Source organism: Colletes latitarsis, chromosome 2 (genome assembly GCF_051014445.1).
Source record: "Colletes latitarsis isolate SP2378_abdomen chromosome 2, iyColLati1, whole genome shotgun sequence".
NCBI classification, from domain to species: domain Eukaryota; kingdom Metazoa; phylum Arthropoda; class Insecta; order Hymenoptera; family Colletidae; genus Colletes; species Colletes latitarsis.
Window position 1 is genome coordinate 15,060,645 of NC_135135.1, and position 21,342 is coordinate 15,081,986.

At 39.9% G+C, this 21,342-nt stretch overlaps 1 protein-coding gene across 10 annotated transcripts in view; it reads left to right on the forward strand.

Annotated features, from left to right (window-relative positions):
• Pgant9 (polypeptide N-acetylgalactosaminyltransferase 9) overlaps window positions 1–21,342 on the forward strand; it is a 322,236-nt gene that overhangs the window by 271,635 nt on the left and 29,259 nt on the right. For all 10 annotated transcript variants that reach the window (XR_013081806.1, XM_076783691.1, XM_076783689.1 and 7 more), the window contains one exon: window positions 20,522–20,691. Coding sequence is in view for 9 of the 10 variants with exons in the window: in XM_076783691.1 (XP_076639806.1) it covers window positions 20,522–20,691 (170 nt within the window). In the remaining variant the exon portion in view is untranslated. The remainder of the gene's footprint in view (window positions 1–20,521; window positions 20,692–21,342) is intronic.

Consider the following 21,342-nt stretch of genomic DNA (forward strand, 5'->3'; position numbering starts at 1 on the left):
TTTCCAAGAATCAAATAAAATTTCATTTCGATTTATTGCTTCGCGCGATACCTTGTGTATTGTAGCTCAATTAATTTGATTCATACGCGCGTAGAAATGTACTGTTTATTTAATAAAATGAATATATTGTTTCTCGAAAATGTAAAATTCAGTATACATTACTGTATCTTTCTTTTATCCATTAAACTACGCGAGCACTGGTATAAAATTCTTTGATCAAATTAATATTTTTCATATTTTGGAATTCAATAAATTTCAGTCTGTTCACTTTTCGTGTATGCGCAGCTGCGATGACTATTTAATATTCAACAAATTTCAACGAACGAGTTTAACATCGATTTAAACTAAGTTTAAACCCAATTTTCCAGAAAATGTAACGTTGGATTCAATTTAGTCCTGTCGGCTATTGATTACTCTAAATCTCTTCATTAAAGCAATCTTTTCGTGGACTATAGTTGCTTGATACGTAAATTTTCTTAACGACAGTAGTGTTATTTAATATTTAATGAAAATTAGTTTCTTCGTTGTGAACGATATTGAAACACATTATGTCTATGCTCCCAGCATGGTAGTTAACATGTTAAACCTTAATTAATATCCTGAGGGTACAGTACACGGTGGACTACATTATATGCTGCTGTTTAATATGCACCTTCTATTAAATTAAACAAAATGAAGTATACCTGTTCACAAAACAAAGGTGATAGAAAAAATTGCGTCATAACTTAGAAAGCAATAAAATTGCTATCGATTGATTCTTAATAAATCACTTTTGCCTCAATGAACTAATATTTCTCGGTGAACGAACTATTCAATCACGGATAGACTATTCAATCACTTTCAGGCGAAACACGTTTCTTCGTAGCGAGATAATTAAAAAATACCGTGCCTCGAGTTCATTGTACCCCAGTACTCGAGCGACCAAACATTTGTACGGGCCATAATTCGCGCAAATTAACCCCTTATCCGTCTCTTTTCACGCTTCCGTAATTTCTCATTCGATTCTCGCGATCAGACCACGGTCTTCGATCGACTTCATACAAGAGCCAATCGACTCGTCGAGCAAACGTAATCCGATCATCGATCACCTTTCAATGAGCCCTCTCGGTGCTCCTCATCCTACCTCTCATCATCCTAGCCGCGTTTTCGAGCCAAAGTCTCGATTGTTCGCGAGCAACCGTCGCTTAACGACCTCGACGAGCTTCCGTCGTGCTTCCGGGCTACATCCACCGCACGCCTGTCTCGCTAGCTTTTAATTTGCAACCATCAGCCGCACTTGGTCGATCTGGCAAGTTCGTTAACGTTCGTTCGAACTTGAAACGCTACACCCAGTACCAGAAAATAGTTTTACCGACGTTGCAACCCTTCATCCGCCGAACGCTGTCCCCCAGGGACGAACCCACGTACGAAGAAGTGCCGAACTCGGGAAGCTGCTGGCTCGAAAGTTAGATATTCTCTTTGCAGATCCCACTGGGAACAGGAGAAGATCAAACGATTACAATACATCGATATGATAATAAACCGAGGCAACCGCTCGGGGGATCTTCAAAGTCGCGTCGTGGAATAACCGGGGATGGAGAATTCTAATAGCTTGCAAAAGCATCGAGCCACAACATCTATAACGATTTCTATAGTTTTATGTACTGAATGTTTTGTTATGAATTTAACAATATTAATTAGAAAACAGTCGAGAGCCCCCGCGATACCAATTAAGTAAATGCGATAATTCGAAATATTCACATCGCGGCTCGCGATTAATTGAAATTGCGATGTTTGTGGCTCCGTGCATCATCGGTGAAGATTTTTAATTAATTTTATCGATAATACCACGCTGAAATACGTGTGTAGCGATGCTTCTATACGAATTATAGAAACAGTCTCTGAAACTGGAGCAACACTTAAGGTTGACAATAAATTGCTGAGAATATTTTTTCCTCGAAGACTAATGAATTGATATCGAGCATAGTTCCATATCGTAGAAATTGTTGCAGAAATATGTTCCCCCCTCTGTGCTTCTGCTATAAAGTTTTATCCTTCCTACGCAGACCGATTGATAAAGGAACCGGGAGCGAAATTTCGAGGTCTCGTTCCCTTTTTCTCTTTTTTTTATCATTTTCCAGTCTCTTGTGCCTTTGTCGTGAGAGATAAAATTTTACGGTTCTTCTTTTTTTTTCGCACGTACTTTAAAATTTGCACCGAACCACTCCGTACAAAGTGTTTCAGCCCACGGTCGGGTTCCGCGCGCGTGTGCGTGCGTGAATTATCTTCGCACTTTTATTGGTTTTTCCTCGCTCGTCACGCTTTCTACGGATTCTGCATTATATTTTATGGGCTTCGGAAAGCGGGAAATGCAGTCTCGTCGTGTGCTGAAAGCTTGGAATTCCCCACTTTGCGAGATCCAACTTACCCGGTCTGTTATTATTCGCGCCGCGCCGACTTTCAATACTTCTCGAAACTTTGAGAATATCCGCGGCTTGAAATTTCGTGCCCCGCGGACGCAGGACAAATTTTATTCGCGAGCAACGGATAAATATTTTGGATTCTTTCTCAAATTAGCTATCATCGACGTTTCGATTAGAAAACGCGATCAAAAATCACAGTTTATAATTGCTTTCCCTTTTGCACATTTCATTTGTATGGATTATTCAGGGTGTTCGGCCACCCCTGGGGAAAATTTTAATGGGGGATTTTAGAGGCCAAAATAAGACGAAAATCAAGAGTACCAATTTGTTGATGAAGGCTTTGTTAAACAGTTATTAACGTTTAAAGTTCCGACCGTACTGAATTTTTTTCTCGAAAATGTGCAAGATTTCGAGGGTATGTCTAGTCACCAAAAATGATTGTAATTGACCCCCGCAACCGAAAATAATTTTTTCAGAACGATTTGGAATTTTTTTTTTCGCCGAAAAATTTAGGCACCTACCCCCTGTCGATTTTTCTTAAAAATTCCTTTTTCATTTTTAGTAATTTTGTTTGACGCCCTACAGAAAAGTTGCCTAATACTTTTCTGTAGGTACCCATGAGCTCTACTTCAGAAAAAAGTTTCATTAAAATATATTCACTATTGTAAGAATTATGGCTGTTTGAAAATTGGACCATTTTTATGGGGTTTTTCTCATTTTGCGGGGTCAAGAACCAACCTTTCGAATATTTTTGCGATTTCTACATATTCTCCACCAAAATACGCGTAGTTTGCTTTTTTAAACATTAAAATCGTCCAATCCGTTCAGAAGTTATGACGTTTTAAAGATTCGCATGAAAATTCAGGGAAACATCTCAACGGTATGGTCAGACATGATATTTTCGGTAAGGAATTTTTTTCTCGAAAGTGGGTAGGATTTCGGGGGTATGTCTATTGACAAAAAATTATTGTAATGGACCCCCGCAACCGAAAATAATTTTTCCAAAACGATTTGAAATTTTTTAATTTCACCGAAAACTTTCAGCACTTACTCGAATTTTTTTCTCGAAAGTGGGTAGGATTTCGAAAGTATGTGTATTCACCAAAAATGATTGTAATTGACCTCCGCAACCGAAAATAATTTTTCCAGAACGATTTGAATTTTTTGAATTTAATTGTTAATAACATTTTAACGAAGCCTCCATCAACAAATTGGTATTCTTAATTTTCGTCTTATTTTGGCCTCTAGAATCCTTTATTAAAATTTTTCCCAGGGGTGACCGAACACCCTGTATATTACAGTTAACTCCTTGTCGTTCTTGATGATATATTTCATGATTATGAGGCTACTCGTCATTAAAATCAACATATTTTTACATTTACGAAGCATTCGTGAAACAAATCTATTCTTTCTCGTGGCAATTTCTTGTACAAATAAATTTAAACAAAATTAAACCGTATTTGAAAAATTATTTGCAATTAAATCGTACGTCAGGGTTTTAATATCGATCGTTTTAGCGAACGTTGTATCATCGAAACATCGAGGAATTCGCGGTTTCGTTCGCGTTGGGAAACTTTATTTCTTTTAGTTTCTGATACGTGGACGGGAAACACGATCGTATCTTTGAGCAAACATGGACGAACGTTCGGTCGAATTCTGGACTGAAATTTCCGGTTTCGGGGGTCCGTTAAAGGGAAACCGTCTTTCATTACGCGCATTACCGATCGGATCGCTCGTGCATGCGGTCCACGCGACCGATTTCGCTGAGTCTGGTAGACGTCGTTGGCGAATTTGCTGGAATAGGAAGTGACGCAACCTAAAATCCTTTCCCCCTGCTTCTTATCCCAGCCACACGGCTTATTTTTCGACGATTCAACGGGAATCCATTCTTATGAGTTCATCGGGGGAACCCCGAGGGAAAATCAGTCAATTTACGTGCAAGATTTTCAGAAACAATATCGGACGAAAATTGATTCGACGCAACAACGCGATCGTACGACGATCGAAATATCTCTCGAACAATAAACGACTCGATTCCACGTTTAATTATAATTTTCGTCCAACGATATTTTCTATCGGCGGAATTTGGAGAAGTTCTCGCGTTCAATTCTTACTTAGAGTTTTTGACGAACATTCGTCCGCAGCCTTATGAAAGCTGGCTCGATTTAATATCGCCGGCCCGGAGTATTGTTAAAAGTTGTTGAAATATTGTGAGTAAACTACGTGGGGGCCGTCTAAGCTCTTAAACAACGGTAAAACACGGGGCTGGAATGAAATTCAAGGCGCCACCTCGAAGAATAATCGCGGCCGTTTAGACGTGTCGGGGCTCGGAACTAATAAAAACTCCCCGCTACCTTTTCTCCCGTTATATCTTTATCGGGGGGTGGAAGAGGCGTCGCGACGCCCCCGGACACGTTCCGTGGCCCCGAGCAACTGATATTTCCCATCGACGTTTCTCGATAACAAACGGTCACGGTACTCGGTACTTTCATAACGGCGTCATTTTATTTTTTTTATCGATTCCGCCGGATTCGTTACGTTTATTAAATGTCTCAAATGACGAATAGGAATCTTTGAATGAGCTACGTGCTGCAGTCGCGTGACCTTTTATTTCCGATTTACCACTCCGATAACCGTGTCACGTCGAAACTCGTTTCGTTTAAATACTGAATTCGAAACCCTCCGCCCAGACGATCAACGATTCTCTTTGGAACGAAACGCGCTGAAACGTTCTCCTGATTTCATATCCGATCGGTGTACCCGTCCAGCAATTACAAGTACTGTTTTATTTAAATTTCTCGGCCTAAATGAAACGAAAGGATACGCGTCGAACCGCGGAAAATTTTGAAAGGCAAACCGGCGAGAGTTCAATTTTCCGTAAATGAAACGTATCGAACCGCGCGAGAGTCCCATGAAAAACGTCCCGTATAAATCGTACATTGTCCGACAATATGAATAGAGCCGTGTATATCGAGTTCATTTCGTCAGGATTTTAATAGTAAACTGCATTCGTTACTTTTCGTCTGTTAATCTCGATGCGGAACGCGTCGAGAGTCGGACGGCTCGAAACAATACCTGGAAACGCAAGTATCGATTACGCGACCGGATGCTACTGACGTTATTTATTTTTCCGACTACCGAGGTATTAATTACTGCCCAGACATTGATTTACTGCTAGACCGCCATCGTCTCGGAGATACCTGAACGCGTTTAAAAGGAAACGTACGTCTTCGTACAGCGACGAGGATTCATTTTTCTTCTATCACGATACACTATTTTAATATTTACTGTTCGCCAAAATGTAGAGTTACTCCCCCTCGTATTCGTGCACTGTAATGGTGATTTGCTTCAGTGTAAGCGTTTATGGTTAAATAAATTAAAAATAGCAGTTGTCAACGATCATCGAAAATTGCAAACGTTGGTTTTCGTCCAATCATTGAAATGCAGCATCATTGAGTCGCGCGCAGTATAGGATGGGTTACCGCTTGGGGGGGAAAAATATGTATTGTGTGTTGATTTGTATAATGGTTATATTATTTATATCTCTCTATCGATTTTGTAATTGGGTGTTACTTGCTCGTTAATAGTAAAATTAAAAGAAAAAAATTACCTTGTAAATGGAAAAAGTAATAAGAAACATCAAATGAAAAAAATCAAAATTAAAACTGCTTCCTAAATAGAAGTAATAATAGAATATACTAAAAACAACGCTTGATAAAAGTAAATGGGGAAAAAATTCATAAGAAATAAAGTTTCTTTCCCCTTATAGTAAATCACCATAATAGTAGTGCACGGAATACGAGTGGGGGAGTAAAACTGTACTTGAAAGGAATTTTACGATCTTTGGAGGTAGTAGAGATTGTTCCTTCTGATTTCTAAGAAACTCCACTGTCCTCAGTGGCTCACACAATCACAGAAAATCGTTTCGTAAACAATTTATCATCATCCACACCATAAACCTGATATTCTTAAACTGACGATTTACTTTCCCGAGGTTCTACAATATTTCGAAATGCCAGACAATTGAATTTCCTGTGACAGGTGTATTGTCGAAGGTTGTCAAAAAATTCGCTTTTCCGCGAAACGAAATTATGAGTCGGGCCCCGGAAGTTGACGTTCGACTTTGCAGCTTTTAATTTGGGGTGGGTGGAGGTTGCTTTAAACGACCGATGCAACCGGTGAAATTTAAATGTGACCGCGAGTTGCCACTCGACTTTAAATTCATGGCGCTCCAAGTTGCGCCGAGCGTTGGGTTTGCACGTGAACGCGCTAAGTAGAAGCTACCTGCACTAGTCAGACGGGTGTAAGTAATTCTATGCCTGCGGTCGACGGTGGCCAGGACGCCTCACAACACGTATTAACCCGCTTTTCGTCTATTTGCTTGCCGCGTGTAACGCGCCACGGCCAATTTTCGGTTCGAATTCAACGTCGCGAGTTAAATTCGCCCTCGGCTGGCCCCGTCTCCGAATCCTGGCCAACGTTGAAATTTTTAACGCCGCCACAGGTCGCTGGATCCGTAGCCGTGCGATCCGAAATGCTTCCACGGTCGGCGTGCCCCGTGGAAAAATAAATTAAGAACTCGTACGGGTTGCATCGGGCTGGTATACAAATGAAATTTAAAAAGGGGGAAAAACTGTGGAGGGTTTGAAAGTTTTTGCAGATTTTTCGTAAACGACGCTTCAGGCGTCTAGCATTTTTTTACGAGCCGAGTTTTCACCAAACTCCAAGCGAATCTTGATCGTTGGAGCTCGTTTGGTGGATCCGGTAAACTTTTAAATTAGGCGCGGATGGAAATAAATAAAAGGTGTGTTCGGAGTATTTCGGAGTTTGATATTTTTATATGCTCGAGACTCTCGAGCTGCACTTTACGAATTATCGGGGATATCGAGACGTGGATTCCCTTAGTAGAGAACGGATAATGCTGCCGCCGCACCGCGGGGAGTCGTAAATTATTTTATATCCGCGTCAATGCCGTTTAAGACATTCCGTATTATACATTGACTACGCTCCTTCAATTAACCGTAAGGAATATACGCGGCGTGAACGTGGAATCTCGATTTAGAAACGCCTACCTTTGAAATATCGTTTCAGTTTCTGAAAGCTGAATTTTATCCGCGTGTTTATTTTGCATTTTTGTTCACTTCCGCGCGCGAAACATTTTTTCGTAGATTAAATATCGATTTTTGTTTGCTTGAATATTCGATGCGGCTCTTTGGGAATTGAAATTCGTGAATGCGACTGTCGAATCTTGTCGCTTTCGCCACCCTTCTCTATACATTCGATTCCATAAGCTGGAACCGGGAATATTCGCTTCGTAGACCGCGTCGTTTATAATCGAAATGACTACTTTAATAATTGCCCAGATAGACCAAAGTCGGGCATACAAAGGATATTATTATAGGAAAGTATGAATTAAGTAACACAGTAAAAGCGTTAAAATGCGAGGTTTCGTTTGGTATCTAATTTGTAAGACGAGTTATAGAAGGGGTCGTTTAAATTGGTAATTGCACATCGAGGCTGTGGCAATTCCGACGTCCTGTTTGCACGCATGGGTTCTTTCTCGCATCGTATAATGGAGCGAAACGGTCGTTGCAGCGACGGAGCGCGTATGTACGATTTATAGAGCAACGATATCTACCGATTAGCCCGCGGGCGTACCGCGCGCGGATAAATAATTTAGCGTTCGAAACGTTTCGCCGTTCCTCCGAGCCGACGACGTCTCTGGTGGAACACTCGTGGCGTCGTTTAATTAACGTACGGATTATGCCGTCGCCGGGCGAGCGATGTGTGTTTCCAGCTAGAAACATCGCATTAATCATAAACAGTGACCGGGCCGTAATTCGCGGGATGAATTGCAGCCTCTGCCAGCCGCGTGAAATTCATCGGCGTACTTAAACACGGCCGTATGCATGAATGCACGTGCGCGCGTGCCACCGCGGCGTATGCGTGATCGGGTTTAATGCAGACCGAACCGGAAGTGCATAAATGACATAGCGATGCCCGCGGGAAACGGTTTATTGTGAAAACGTACGAACCGTGTGTGGTGCGCCGCTCAAGAGAATCCGATTACCACAGCCTCGCTCGTCGATCGAAAATAACGAAGACGCGTGCCAGTCGAGAAAAGCAAATAGATCGATGATAAATACAATATCTTTCTTTTCGTTCCATCCAAGCACAAAGCCTTGCGATAAATTAATATCGTTGCGGCTTCACGATTGCCATTTAAACTTTGAATTTTATTTTTGGTCTATATAAGTATTGTGTGTCTTATATTTTAGTTTTATCGTTTATAGATTTAACACAAATAACGAATTCGTAACTTCTAATGAAAATTGTAAAATATTGCAGATTTGTATTGAATATTTGTAGTTTTGTAGGTTGAAAGTGTTTTGTTCGAGAAGGAATGGGTAACCAAGGATAATAATGCCCTGTAATTCTTATATGATATCAATTTGTGTAAAAAGATTGTGTGCTTGGTATGTTTGGTACATTTGTTCCAAATACAATTCTCTTTGTTACATTCTACAATATGGTGGTTATAGTTTCAATCAACCATCGCGTTTTTTCTATCGTATCGAGTGAAGTAAAGAATTTTTTAGCGTCACTGAAACACTGAATTTCGTATAAAGTACGATGATGAATTAACGACGAACGATTGCAGGTCGCGAAAGTGGAAACTGCGATCGCGTTATTTTACCTTTCGATATATCGTACCGGGTATCGAGCCAACCTGCGTTGAATTTACACTTAACTCCGGTTCTGACGTTTCTGGCCAGCCAGGCCGTTTAAATAATTTATGACGGGACGGTTCGAATTCCTGGCAGATCCGTCCCGGCATTAGTATCGCGGCCATACCATTATATCGCGCGTTTTAGTTCCGAAGTTTTCCTTTTCCCTTCCCGTCGCGGAACGACATTAATTACTTCTTAAAACGCCTTCGCAAACGGCCACCGTTCTCCTCGGAATTCGCCGTGGTTATATTAAAAACTAGCCATCGAGCGATTGCAGGTGCATTAAACGAACGATTCTTTCATTATTGTTTTCACGAAGTCGTCTTTTGGCAGGAATATCAGAAGAGGCTTCTTTCGAAAAATACTGTCTATTAGCGTGATATCGTGTTATTTTTGTGGAGAAATTACAAATCTAAAAGTCGGTTTTATCCAATTTGAAAAAACTCAATAGCCAAGGATTTCTTTTTGTGCTAGTTTTCCATGTCCACAGATGACCTCAACATTTATTCAAATTATAGCGTGAAACATAGAAATATCTGTTAATTCAAAGGGTGAATTTATTTTATAATATTTCAAATTAAAATAACTTTATAATTTTACAAGTATTAAAGTTCTTCCATAGTAAAGAATATTGCACCACGTTGTAAGTTCAAAATGTCGGTCACCGGTGACCACCGAGAAGTGATATTTGAAAATTTTTTTTACTGTAAAGGGGTTTTCATCCTCATCTTGAAACTATAAAATGCTACATGCTTGTCCGCGATATAATAGCACAGTTTATACTGTAAAAGAATTGTCAAATATCACTTCTCGTTTTACCATTTTACATGAGTCTTTCCCCTTAAACCTCGTGAGCAGGACACTATGAAATTAAACTAATTAGTTTACTATGAAAGTAAACTAATAAAAAACCGATTTAATCAGACTTTTCCTCTATTAACTTTTTATCGAATCTACATTAACACACTTATATACTTAGATTTACTGCACCGGATGTGTAAATAACTTAAATCGCCTGGATTATCTCTACGTTCGAACATATTGAAAAACTTTATTGACACAAACTAAACTGCAGTACTTTTTTTCTATTCTAAAGGAGTTTTCACCCACGACATCTCGAAATGTTTAAACTACAAAATGTTATGTACTTATCTGCGATGTAATAGCACAGTTCAGACGATTTTAACTGCCTGTAACCGACTAAAGTAAGGATTCCTCGAAACTCTCTGGCTTAGGACGGTGGAGTTGTAACGAAATTCGTCGAAACGAATCGGTGTCCTGGTCGTTGAAGGGTTAATCCCCCTTCCCGGAAACTCCAGACTCATCGAGCGGCCAACAAAAATTCGCACGAAGTCGGATCCGCAGGAAACGCTGCATCTGACGTTTTTGGGAAGCCAGGAGTGGTCGAAAATATAGGAATTTGTCCCGCGGAAGCCCACGTAGACAAACCGTCGCTGCCGCATTAAAACTCCTATTCTAATGGTCCTATTCGTCGCCCCTTTCTCTCTCCCCCTCCCCCCTCGTTCATTATTAATCTTCCGTGCGAAAGTTGGTACCGCTTGGATATTAATCATGGCAGGGCATCGCGGTAATTCCGTTGGACCTACTAATCACGAGGCAAGACCAATTAATTCGTGGCGACGCGCGTGAGGGGTTGACGGGATGCACCCCGGAAGGGGGGAGGTGCAATGGGCAGTGCAATCGTAACGTTGCACGCGTAGAAATTTTTTATTCGAACCGTGTTACCGTTTTAAACGTTGCAAAGAGACCGTCTGGAAAATGTCCAGTCGATTACGAGGGTTGATATCAGACAATTTATCCTTATTTATACTAATCGCGATGATAGACGACCGTTTAATGCGTTTACTGGCGGGTCAAACCTCTCGAATTGTCCAGGAAAATTGAACTTTATTTTCAGTCAATTGGAAATCAACAAATCTTATTTTTATAGGCTCGTTAAAATTTAAGAGAAATTTTGATTTTACCATCTAATGTTGAGAATCAATTCTCTTAGCTCCTTAGTCAGAAATCATGTAGTCTATATACAGGGTGTTCGGCCACCCCTGGGAAAACTTTTAATGGGAGATTCTAGAGGTCAAAATAAGACGAAAATCAAGAATACTAATTTGTTGATGCAGGCTTCGTTAAAAAGTTATTAACGTTTAAAGTTCCGTCCGTACTGAATTTTTTTCTTAAAAGTGGATAGAATTTCGGGGGTAGGTCTATTCACCAAAAATTATTGTAATTGCCCCTCGCAACAAAAAATAATTTTTCCAGAACGATTTGAAATTTTTTTTTTTCGCCGAAAAATTTCACACCTTCTCGAATTTTTTTCTCGAAAGTAAGTAGGATTTCGACGGTATGTCTAATGACCAAAAATGATTCTAATTGACCCCCGCAACTGAAAATAATTTTTTTAGAACGATTTGAAATTTTTTTTTTCGCCGAAAAATTTAGGCACCTACCACCTGTCAATTTTTCTTAAAAATTAGTTTTTCATTTTTGATAATTTTATTTGACGCCCTACAGAAAAGTTGTCTAATACTTTTTTGTAGGTACCCATGAGCTCTACTTCAGAAAAAAGTTTCATTGAAATATATTCACAATTGTAGGAGTTATGGCTGTTTGAAAATTGGACCATTTTTATAGGGTTTTTCTTATTTTGCGAGGTCAAAGACCAACTTTTCGAATATTTTTGCGATTTGTACATATTCTCCATCAAAATACGCGTAGTTTGCTTTTTTAAACATTAAAATCGTCCAATCCGTTCAGAAGTTATGACGTTTTAAAGATTCGCATGAAAATTCAGGCAGACATTTCTGGCCAAAAATTATATTTTCGGTAAACAATTTTTTTCTCGAAAATGCGTAGGATTTCGGGGGTATGTATAATGACCAAAAATGATTGTAATTGCCCCCTGTAACTAAATATAATTTTTTTAGTATGATTTGAAATTTTTTAATTTCGTCTAAAAATTTCGGTAAAAAGTCATTTTATATATATATGAGTGGACAGTCAATAAATATTTAAATTTTGTTACGAACGTATGTGGGAATTAATTAAATTTTAATTACTGTAACGAATGTGTTTACAAATGCATCGATTAGGTCGCTTTATAGTATAGTTACTACTGTGATTAGGATAGTCAAGGGTGTAAAGCATCCCTTTCAGTTCCGTGAATATTTAAATACAAATGCTCTGGGCCGGAGAACTATGTCTCAGAATTTTGGAGCTTCGAAGTTCCCCTGCTTATTCGTGGCGAGGATTAGGGGGATCGTTGGACCGTTGGGAAAATTTTCCCCGATCCCATAAACGTTTCAGAGTTGGCGAACAGTGGTTCCGTTGAAGGCCACTGTTCGAAGATTCCAGTTGACGGGCCAAAGACTCGAAGGCAAGGCACGTCGGTGTCGGTCGCGTGTCTCTTCCTCAAGGTCCATTAGTCGAAAATCTGCTGCGGTTCCAGAAAACCGTCCAATCTCGATGGCTGTTCGATGTCGTCGCGGGGGGTGGCTAACGTCGAAACGATGGCGGTAAAGAAAGGATGGAAAAGGGAGGGCGGGATCGGCGAAGGAAAGCCAGAAAGGGAGACACAGATGAGAGCTGGCCTTCCAATAAGCAGTCGGAAACTTGGAACGTTTCCAAACCGGAAGTAATACCCGGTTTCCACGAAAGCTGCCAACGTCTTCGACAAACTGTAGACCGCCTCTGGTAACAGTTTCGCAGCGGCTAACGAGAACCATTGTCTTGAGATGCCGATAATTATGTTAGTTCGCTGCCATGACAGTTCCAGACGCCCTTCCGCGTCACTGTTTGGTGTCGTTCGATCAAAAATTTACGCAAAGATCCGTTTAATCATCCGTCGAACAGTTGACGAGGTAAACGTGTGTCAGTCGTTTAGAATTTAAGTAGAGTAATCAACTTTTTTATAGTCAAGGTTAGTTAAAAGACGAATAAGACTTGGGAGACAGTGTGCTTTTATAGAAATTAACTTCATGGAACGTTCAAGGAAAAAGAAAGTTCCTAGAAGGTTAAATCGAGAATTATGATATATCACTTTTATAGAGCTTCTATTTCGCTCTGAATTAATTTATGGAGCAACGTTTAATTGGAAATTTACAAATATAGATTAACGGACGTCAAATTCAGCGCTGCTGGTGGACGTTAACCAATTACAAGTTGTACGTTTATTTTAAATAACTGCTAACGCGATGGTGCATCGCTGCAGCAAGTACTTTCCACTAAATAGATTATTTTGAAATTGAATACTTCGAAACTTCAATTACTCATCGCCCGGATTCGAGTGGATACTATTTTAGATCAGTCTGTGCTTGATGGAACGCGGTTGAATTAATTTATACAAGCTAAACTCAAATTATATTTGTTGTATATATATATATATTTGTCACGAATCGTTTCTAAAGTTGAGTCTATAATTTTGTGTGTATAACAGGTTGATATCGAAGAGGAATTAAAGGTCCATCGGAAAAAGGTTCATTACGTTTAAGCAAGGGACTCGCGAGGGTATTGGCGGAACTAATATTTCATTGTTAGACACTTTCTATCCAGGTTAATTAACTATGAACTAAGCTCGCCGTGATGTATTGTCTGAAAGACTCTAAGAATATTTTCCCAAGTTTTAAAGGCTTGCTTCCAGGGGATGACTGGGGCTTTTGAGAATAAAATTCGAAGCTCTGAAAAAAAATTAGCTACGGAAGCGTTCCCCGGGGTACTTGCTGGTCCATTAGCTTACACAACATGATTCCACTATGAATATACGAAAGAAGAAAGTGAAAAGGGGAGCCGAGAAATTGGAAATTTAGTTACGCCACAATTTTTGCAGATCATTCCGCGCAAAGGGATAGCATAGCGTCTGCATAGTGAAATAAATTAAATTGGGAAACTTATTCCTCCTACAGAAATTTGTTTTTTAATAAATTCCAATTAAAATTCGAACAGTATTTATTTCCCCATCGACGAGAAATTCCATTTAATGTACGTCTGAGTAAATTTTTCACTATGTGGATCGAAGTTTACCAACGAATTTGAATAACCTAAAGAATTGTTAGCCTTCTTGTGGCAGAAAGAAGAAAATCGTAAATTCTTGGGTTTCGAACGATGTTATTCGACCGCGTTGGTTTCTGTTACAGAATACTGGCGGCTTAAAGCCGAAAGGGGGATGATAGATTGTGTTTACCCCTAATGAGTAAACATCCTCGTGACGCTATCGCTGGTGGTAAATGCCGGGAGAATGCTTCGTGCCGCTAACAAGCACTCTCGTTTGCATCCAATTTCTACGCGCCCGCAAAACCTCTTCAGCCGCGTTAAGCATCGACAGGGAGACACTTTTTTAGCATATTCGAGCATCCCAAATCTCGGTTCGCGAATTTACATCGCGAATCATTCGACGCACAGAAATTTCCGAATCGAGACAAAAACTTGACAATCGTCGCTTTAAACAATAGAAGACTCTATATACTCATACATAAATCCTTAACCCTCTAAATTCACATCCATTAGCTACCTTTTTCGAGCCTGATTTAATCCCAAAATTCTTAATACCCCACTGTTTTAAACAGAACTTGTAATTTATTCCATACTTATTTCCCTTTAACGCTTTAAATTCGCATCCAATAACATCGTTTCTCAAGCTCGATTTAATCCCATTTTGAACACGTATCGATTACAGATTTAATCAGTACACAGATATTACGTTTCAGTATCCGACACTGGCATAATTTTTCTCGAAACAGCAATTTACCACGCCTCGTTCCCCCCCGGTGTAATAAGTTTTCCGCACGCAATCAGCGGCCGGGAGTTTTAGTTATGCATTGAAGCATCATAATTAGAACCGTTTCGTACGTTTATTTTTCGTCGTACATAGTACAGACGAATTCATAACGAAACAATTAAGCAGCGCGGACGGAACGAAACGACCGCGGCGATTCATTTAGTAAATTTTAACGAAAGTTTACTCTGGACCGTGGACGCGTTTTCGGACGAGTAGCTCTCGAATACGCGTATGCAAAAATGATCGTACCGGTCATGAACGGGGGGGACTCCGCTGATTGTTTAAAAAAAAAAAAAAAATCCCCGTCGTCGAATTCACGAGGTATCCGCTCGGGCTGAATTTGCACAACACGCCCGTATACACCCCGCACGGTTCGCGCTGTTTTCAATTTTCAGAAACGTTCGCGGTGATTTATTAAACAGAACGCGACAAAAAGGAAACATTTACAGGACTGAAAACGGCCAGCATTTTGTATCGCGAATACTTTGATCCAGTTCACTGACTCGCGGACCGATTCAAATCGATGAACTCGCATCGATTTCGACGAATTGTCGATGACAATCGGGGGTAAATTCATTTACCGTTCACCAGAAACATAGTACGCGATTGTAGTAAGTAAGCAGTGGTCTGAATTAAAAAATACCAAATATAAAATTTGTAATATTTTTAAATACGACAAAGTCACAAAGGGTTCCAAGTTTAATTAACTAAATTTTTAAGATCCAAAGGCGCGTAAAATCGGCGATTATAATTCATCAAGTGAATGAGTCACATCGAAGAGATTGGGTTAATTCTGAACGTCGTTAGAAATACTAATACTTTACCGATAAAACGAGTCTTCCGTTTTTGTTCCAAGTCTGCTCCCTTGATTCCTTATCGATCGAGGCGTCTCGTGAATTTCAATTTTCAAGTCTGCGTGGAATGGGCACACGATGTACATCAGGGTACATTGAATTCGTATGCACAAAGAGCGTCTTTGTGTCCTATCAATCATGCATCGAGCCGCCGTCACATCGCATAATTAGCTCACTATAGTCGGTGACTAATATCTCTTTGAGCTCCAGTGGTTTTTGGGTTACTCTCCGGCTTCGATTGACGAACATGGAAACCACGATGGTCGCGATACGAATGTAATCAATACTTTAACATGTTAATTAATTAATGGAACGCACAGGCATGGCGCGTAATATTCGTGAAACACCAGTCGACATTTTTATAACACCATTAGAAGATGTCTGGTCCCTGGAAATGTAAAATCATCTGAAATTCACAATAGTTTGCAGCTTTTCAAATTTTGTCGGCCCCCTACTGAGCATAATTAAGAAGTACGTCACTTTTATCCGAGTTTCTAGTTCTTGTCGGGGAACAAATTTTAATTATACGCTAAAAGCCCCCGAACTCGTTCCGTGGGATCGTAGTATAACGCACGACATTGAATCCCGACCACAAGACACGAAAAACCAGTAGCCACGAAGCTAATTTAACGTCGAAGTAATTTTCGCTTTATCCACGCGACGGGTATATTCCCCACTCGCGTGCAAAAACTGCCATAAGTTAGACACCGTATTTCCGTACACACGTATTCCGGCGTCTTTCGGTGCGATGCGAGGAACGCTTCATCACGAATATTCCCCCGTTACTTTCACGGCCGAAAGTCCGCACCTGTCGCCATTACAGATCTTTACGACGCCCCATGGGGTTTAGGGGAAGAAAATTTCGACAATCGGCTAATTGAAACCTCTATGCCAGGGACACAATATGTGACAATCACCACGCAACGTAGACAGTTATCGAACCCAAAAGACCATGGAAACTTCAAATCCGAAAAATTAAAACAGAATTAGATTTGCAAATAATAATCGCCCAGGAGATAATTCTGCGTGCAAAAATAAGTAGAAAATGTAGAATAAAATTCTTTCATACGATACTTTGTTTCCGAGTTAACTCAATTTGAAGAGATGTCCGACCAATATTTGTTCTTTCTACTTGCCCCGACACTTAAAGCTTATTCTACAATTTTCTCGAAAACGAAGCTATCTACGAACAAATTTCATAGAACATTTTCGATTCATCATTGTCCATAGAACCACTTTCAACTTAAATATCAGGAAAATTAATACGCTTAACCGTTTTATTGCATTATTACTTTCTCCAAGACAAGTAACTGACTTGAGGGAATCTAAAAAGTTAAACGAATTAAAATAGAATTAGGTTTGCAAATAATAATCGCCCAGGAGATAATTCTACGTCCAAAAATAAGTCGAAAATGTAGAATAAGATTCTTTCACACGATACTTTGTTTCCGAGTTAACTCAATTTGAAGAGATGTCCGACAAATATTTGTTATTTCTACTTGCCCCGACACTTAACTCTTATTCTACAATTTTCTCGAAAACGAAGCTATCTACGAACAAATTTCATAGAACATTTTCGATTCATCATTGTCCATAGAACCACTTTCAACTTAAATATCAGGAAAATTAATACGCTTAACCGTTTTATTGCATTATTATTTTCTCGAAGACAAACGACTCGTGGTAGCGAGCGTGTCAGTCGCAAGTTCTGTCAAACAAAATTGGTTTCCTAAGGGAGGAACGATTCTTTTTGCAATTACATTTCACAGGATCGGCGATACGTTACGAGTTAATATTAACGCCCTCCGTGGCGGGGATCGTTACGTGCAACTGTCACCGTGGCCGGTTAATTTCACGAGCGTGTTCGTGCGGTCACGCGAAGCGGAAAAAGCTCCAAGCTGTTGGAGCACACCGGAGATCGCTTTTGCTCGATATCTTCTCTGTCGACGACAAAAGGGCCACCCAGTGTCGGCTGAAAGTCAGCAACGATTATCGAATGAGAGAGAAAGGGGATCGGTTTCTTCGGGCTCGCGTTTCGATGCTTTCGGCGTTCTTCCGCTTTTTAATCTTCCCTCGTTTTCGTGGCCCCTCGTTCCGCCAGTTTTCGGAGCATTGCACTCGATCAAATGCATCGCGATCTCGGCCTGGCGCCAGCTTTTTTTCCTCCCCCCCCCCCCCCCCGGAAAAGCTCGCGATTTTCACGCCTGCGCGCCGAAAGATTAAAGACCCTTTCCGACTTCGAGCGTGGAAAATTAAACGAGTTTAAAGTAAAATTAATTTCACAATTTCCGCGTAGTGGGAGGATTATTTTAATACTATCAATTAAACAGTTCCTGAGATTATTAGTAATTACTCGTATATTGTTTACTGCGAGTACTCGATCAACTCGCCTAATTCCCCCGGAATAATCCTCTGAAATAATGTTGCTGTTATATCAGCTGCATGTAAATATTATTCTGCTAATATTATACTTGCTAACGCTACAGGATGGAGTATTATACGCGGGAAATTTTCACAGAAAAATGAATACGGAAAATTGACGATCGAAGAACGTTGAATACTTTCGTAATGAAATTTGTGGTTAAATTTAATGGCAAGTGGTAGAAGCACGGTGCCCCATCCAGCGAGGATTAATGTTTGACTTAAAACACGACCGAGGAAATTTTCGTGTCACTATGATTCTATGCTTCAGTAATATTCATGAATTTATGGTTAGACAGTGCCAGCTAAGCGTCTGGCTTAACACGAGCGTGACTACTGAACATGACGGTAATACGACGTGCTTTGTGTGATTAGCTTTGTATCGCGAACATATTATTCATTTTGCAAACAGCTTCAACGAGAGATTTATTAATGGACATTTATAACATATATAAATCGTTCTCGTAATAAAATTTATTCCTTTGGAGATCGAGTAGCTTCTAGGTACGAGTTGAAATCTTTTATATTTTTCGTGTAATTAATTGCAGAGGTACTCGTGGATAATTGAGATATTTTTTGTTTAATATTATAGAATAGAAATTATGTCGAGGGTATTTATGCTTGCTAAGGTAGAGTAAAGAATACAGTTACCAGCTGATATTACGATCATGGCTTTGCCAGATAACCGACGTGTCATTCGCAGAATTGTGTTTCCTTTTGGTCCGGCTATGGCCGGGCGTATCTACTGCGCGCAAGTTCTTTGCCATTCGAGCACAATCACTTTAAGCCCGCGTAAGCTGCTTTTATATTTTCTGTTACCCGCTCGCCGCTGCATTGCTATACACAAAACCCAGCTGGCTTACGGTCGATTCCACGCAAACACGTAAATATAAACCGCAAACTGATTTCGTGCAAAGGCAATCCTATTCGAAAAATGGTTCGCGCTTAATGCACACTTTGAAGCACATTCCGAGTCAAACGCTTTAAAACTTTATTTTTAGACGGATATTCCCCATCGACGCGCCTCCGGGTGTCATTAAAGACGCGGATATTTCGTTTATGTGGTTTGAAAAGCGACTGCGTTTGCTGGATTAAAATTAGCTTTGTTACGAATAGCTCAGATTTTCGATCTATTAATGAATGTCGTACGTATACGTTTTGTGGCTTTTCAATTTATTAAAACATGTATCTTGTGGAAGCGATTAACAATGGCGAAATATTTTCTGGAACTATATAATAATTAAATTGAACATTCCACAGTTTGTGTACAGTTAAAAGTTTCGAGGTGAACGAAGAAACCTTGGATCGCGTGGCAGAGGGAGCGATAAATAGTGATTTGAGAGAGGAATCAGTTCGCTTTGGTATCTTTATACGTTCCGGTACACATACACAGATGCATGTAACGATACTGTGGAACAAGAAAATGTATTGTTTATAGATGTTATTATCTACATTAACCTTATTAAGCGATACGGTGCACCTAGAATCGAACGTTGTTAGAATCTTGGTCTACGGGGACCTTAGAAATGTGTGTACACCCCCCGGTCGTTCATTCTGCCAACATAGTGGTTTCTAATCGTATTACCGTATTTTACCCCCTATCGTTCCGTGGGTATCTCTTCGCCTTAATCCGTATCCATAGGTCGATGATGGGATTAAGTTATTAATATGGTTGAATCGAATTCATGGACGATCGGAATACTTGCTCGAGACCCTTCGCTGAAAACGTCATTTTGATGGATTCGTTTCCGCTTGTCAGGCTTTATCAGGCTTGAACAAGGTATTTTTAATATTTCAAACAATTTTGTCTAGGTTCGACAAAAGTAGTAGAAATTACAGGGAAACCACAAACTTAGAGGTTCATGTAAATAATAACCTTTGAAATTGGAACAGGAATTGTAATTCTAAACAAATTTTCATTGAACAGGAAGATAAAAATATCGAGTTTTCTAGTCTTTATTACGTTTTTAAACGAAGGGGAAAAAATTATAAATTAACTAGAAACACGTGAAACAAAAGGAACTAAATATGTATACGTGTAAATAACGAAGCAGTAGACGATACAGCTGAATCAAATGTGTGGGTGTAATTATATAGATAAGATTATATATTTTCTCTTTGTCAGTATTCTTTGTCGGTATTCTTTGATACAAAGTCTATGAATATTAATATTGTGTATATTCTAACAAAAATTCGGTAATCATGTGGATGTTTTAAAACTACCTTCATAGTGTTCAGTGACCTATGGATGGATGCAGTGATTAGAATATAATTTCTGAATTTGGAAGATTTTTCTCACGTCTGTTCGTGATTTTATCGTTACAGGTGCAAAGAACCGGGAAGATACATGAAAGAACTTCCCCCAACAGCGGTGATAATTTGCTTCCACAACGAGGCATGGTCAGTATTGTTAAGGACTGTCCATTCCGTATTGGACAGATCGCCGGAACACCTAATCCAGGAAATCATCTTGGTCGACGACTATTCCGACATGCGTAAGAGAAGAAACTACATTTTTGATAAACGTTTAATACGAAAATAGATTGCTAAAATTCGTCACGATTGCTCTGACTGAAATTTTCCACGAGATCAACACCTTGTTTCCAAACAATTGGATACCATTTAATTTAAAATTTATTTATTCTCCTCAACATACACACCTTAATAATTAATTATTCCAAGCTTCTCAGTTAAAGTTCTGTCACCATAATTTTCTCAGTTTATTAATAATTCTCCGATCCCATAAAATATATTCGAGACAAAACAAACGAAGCTCCGTTTACGGTGTAAACGAAACGAAAAGCGCGAACGACGCGAATGTTTTACGAACAATCTAGCCAGAAATTTATCTGAGCGCCAAATCGGGAAAACTAACGTTCCGGAAGTGGATCGTTCCTACCACCCTCCCCCCTCGTGGAAAATAACAGTCTCGACCCGGACGGCGCGCGATATGAACAAATAATTGATCGACGTTGAACTTCCCTTCGCGTTGAAAAGCGCGCGTCAAACGCAGGCAAATTTTTCTACGAGACGAACGAAACGAACGGAACCCGTGGACGTCTCGCCATCGCTAGCATGTATCAACCTGTCGGAATTTTCCGAGTATACACGCGAAACATGTCGGCAAGAGCTTTCCCGTCCATTCA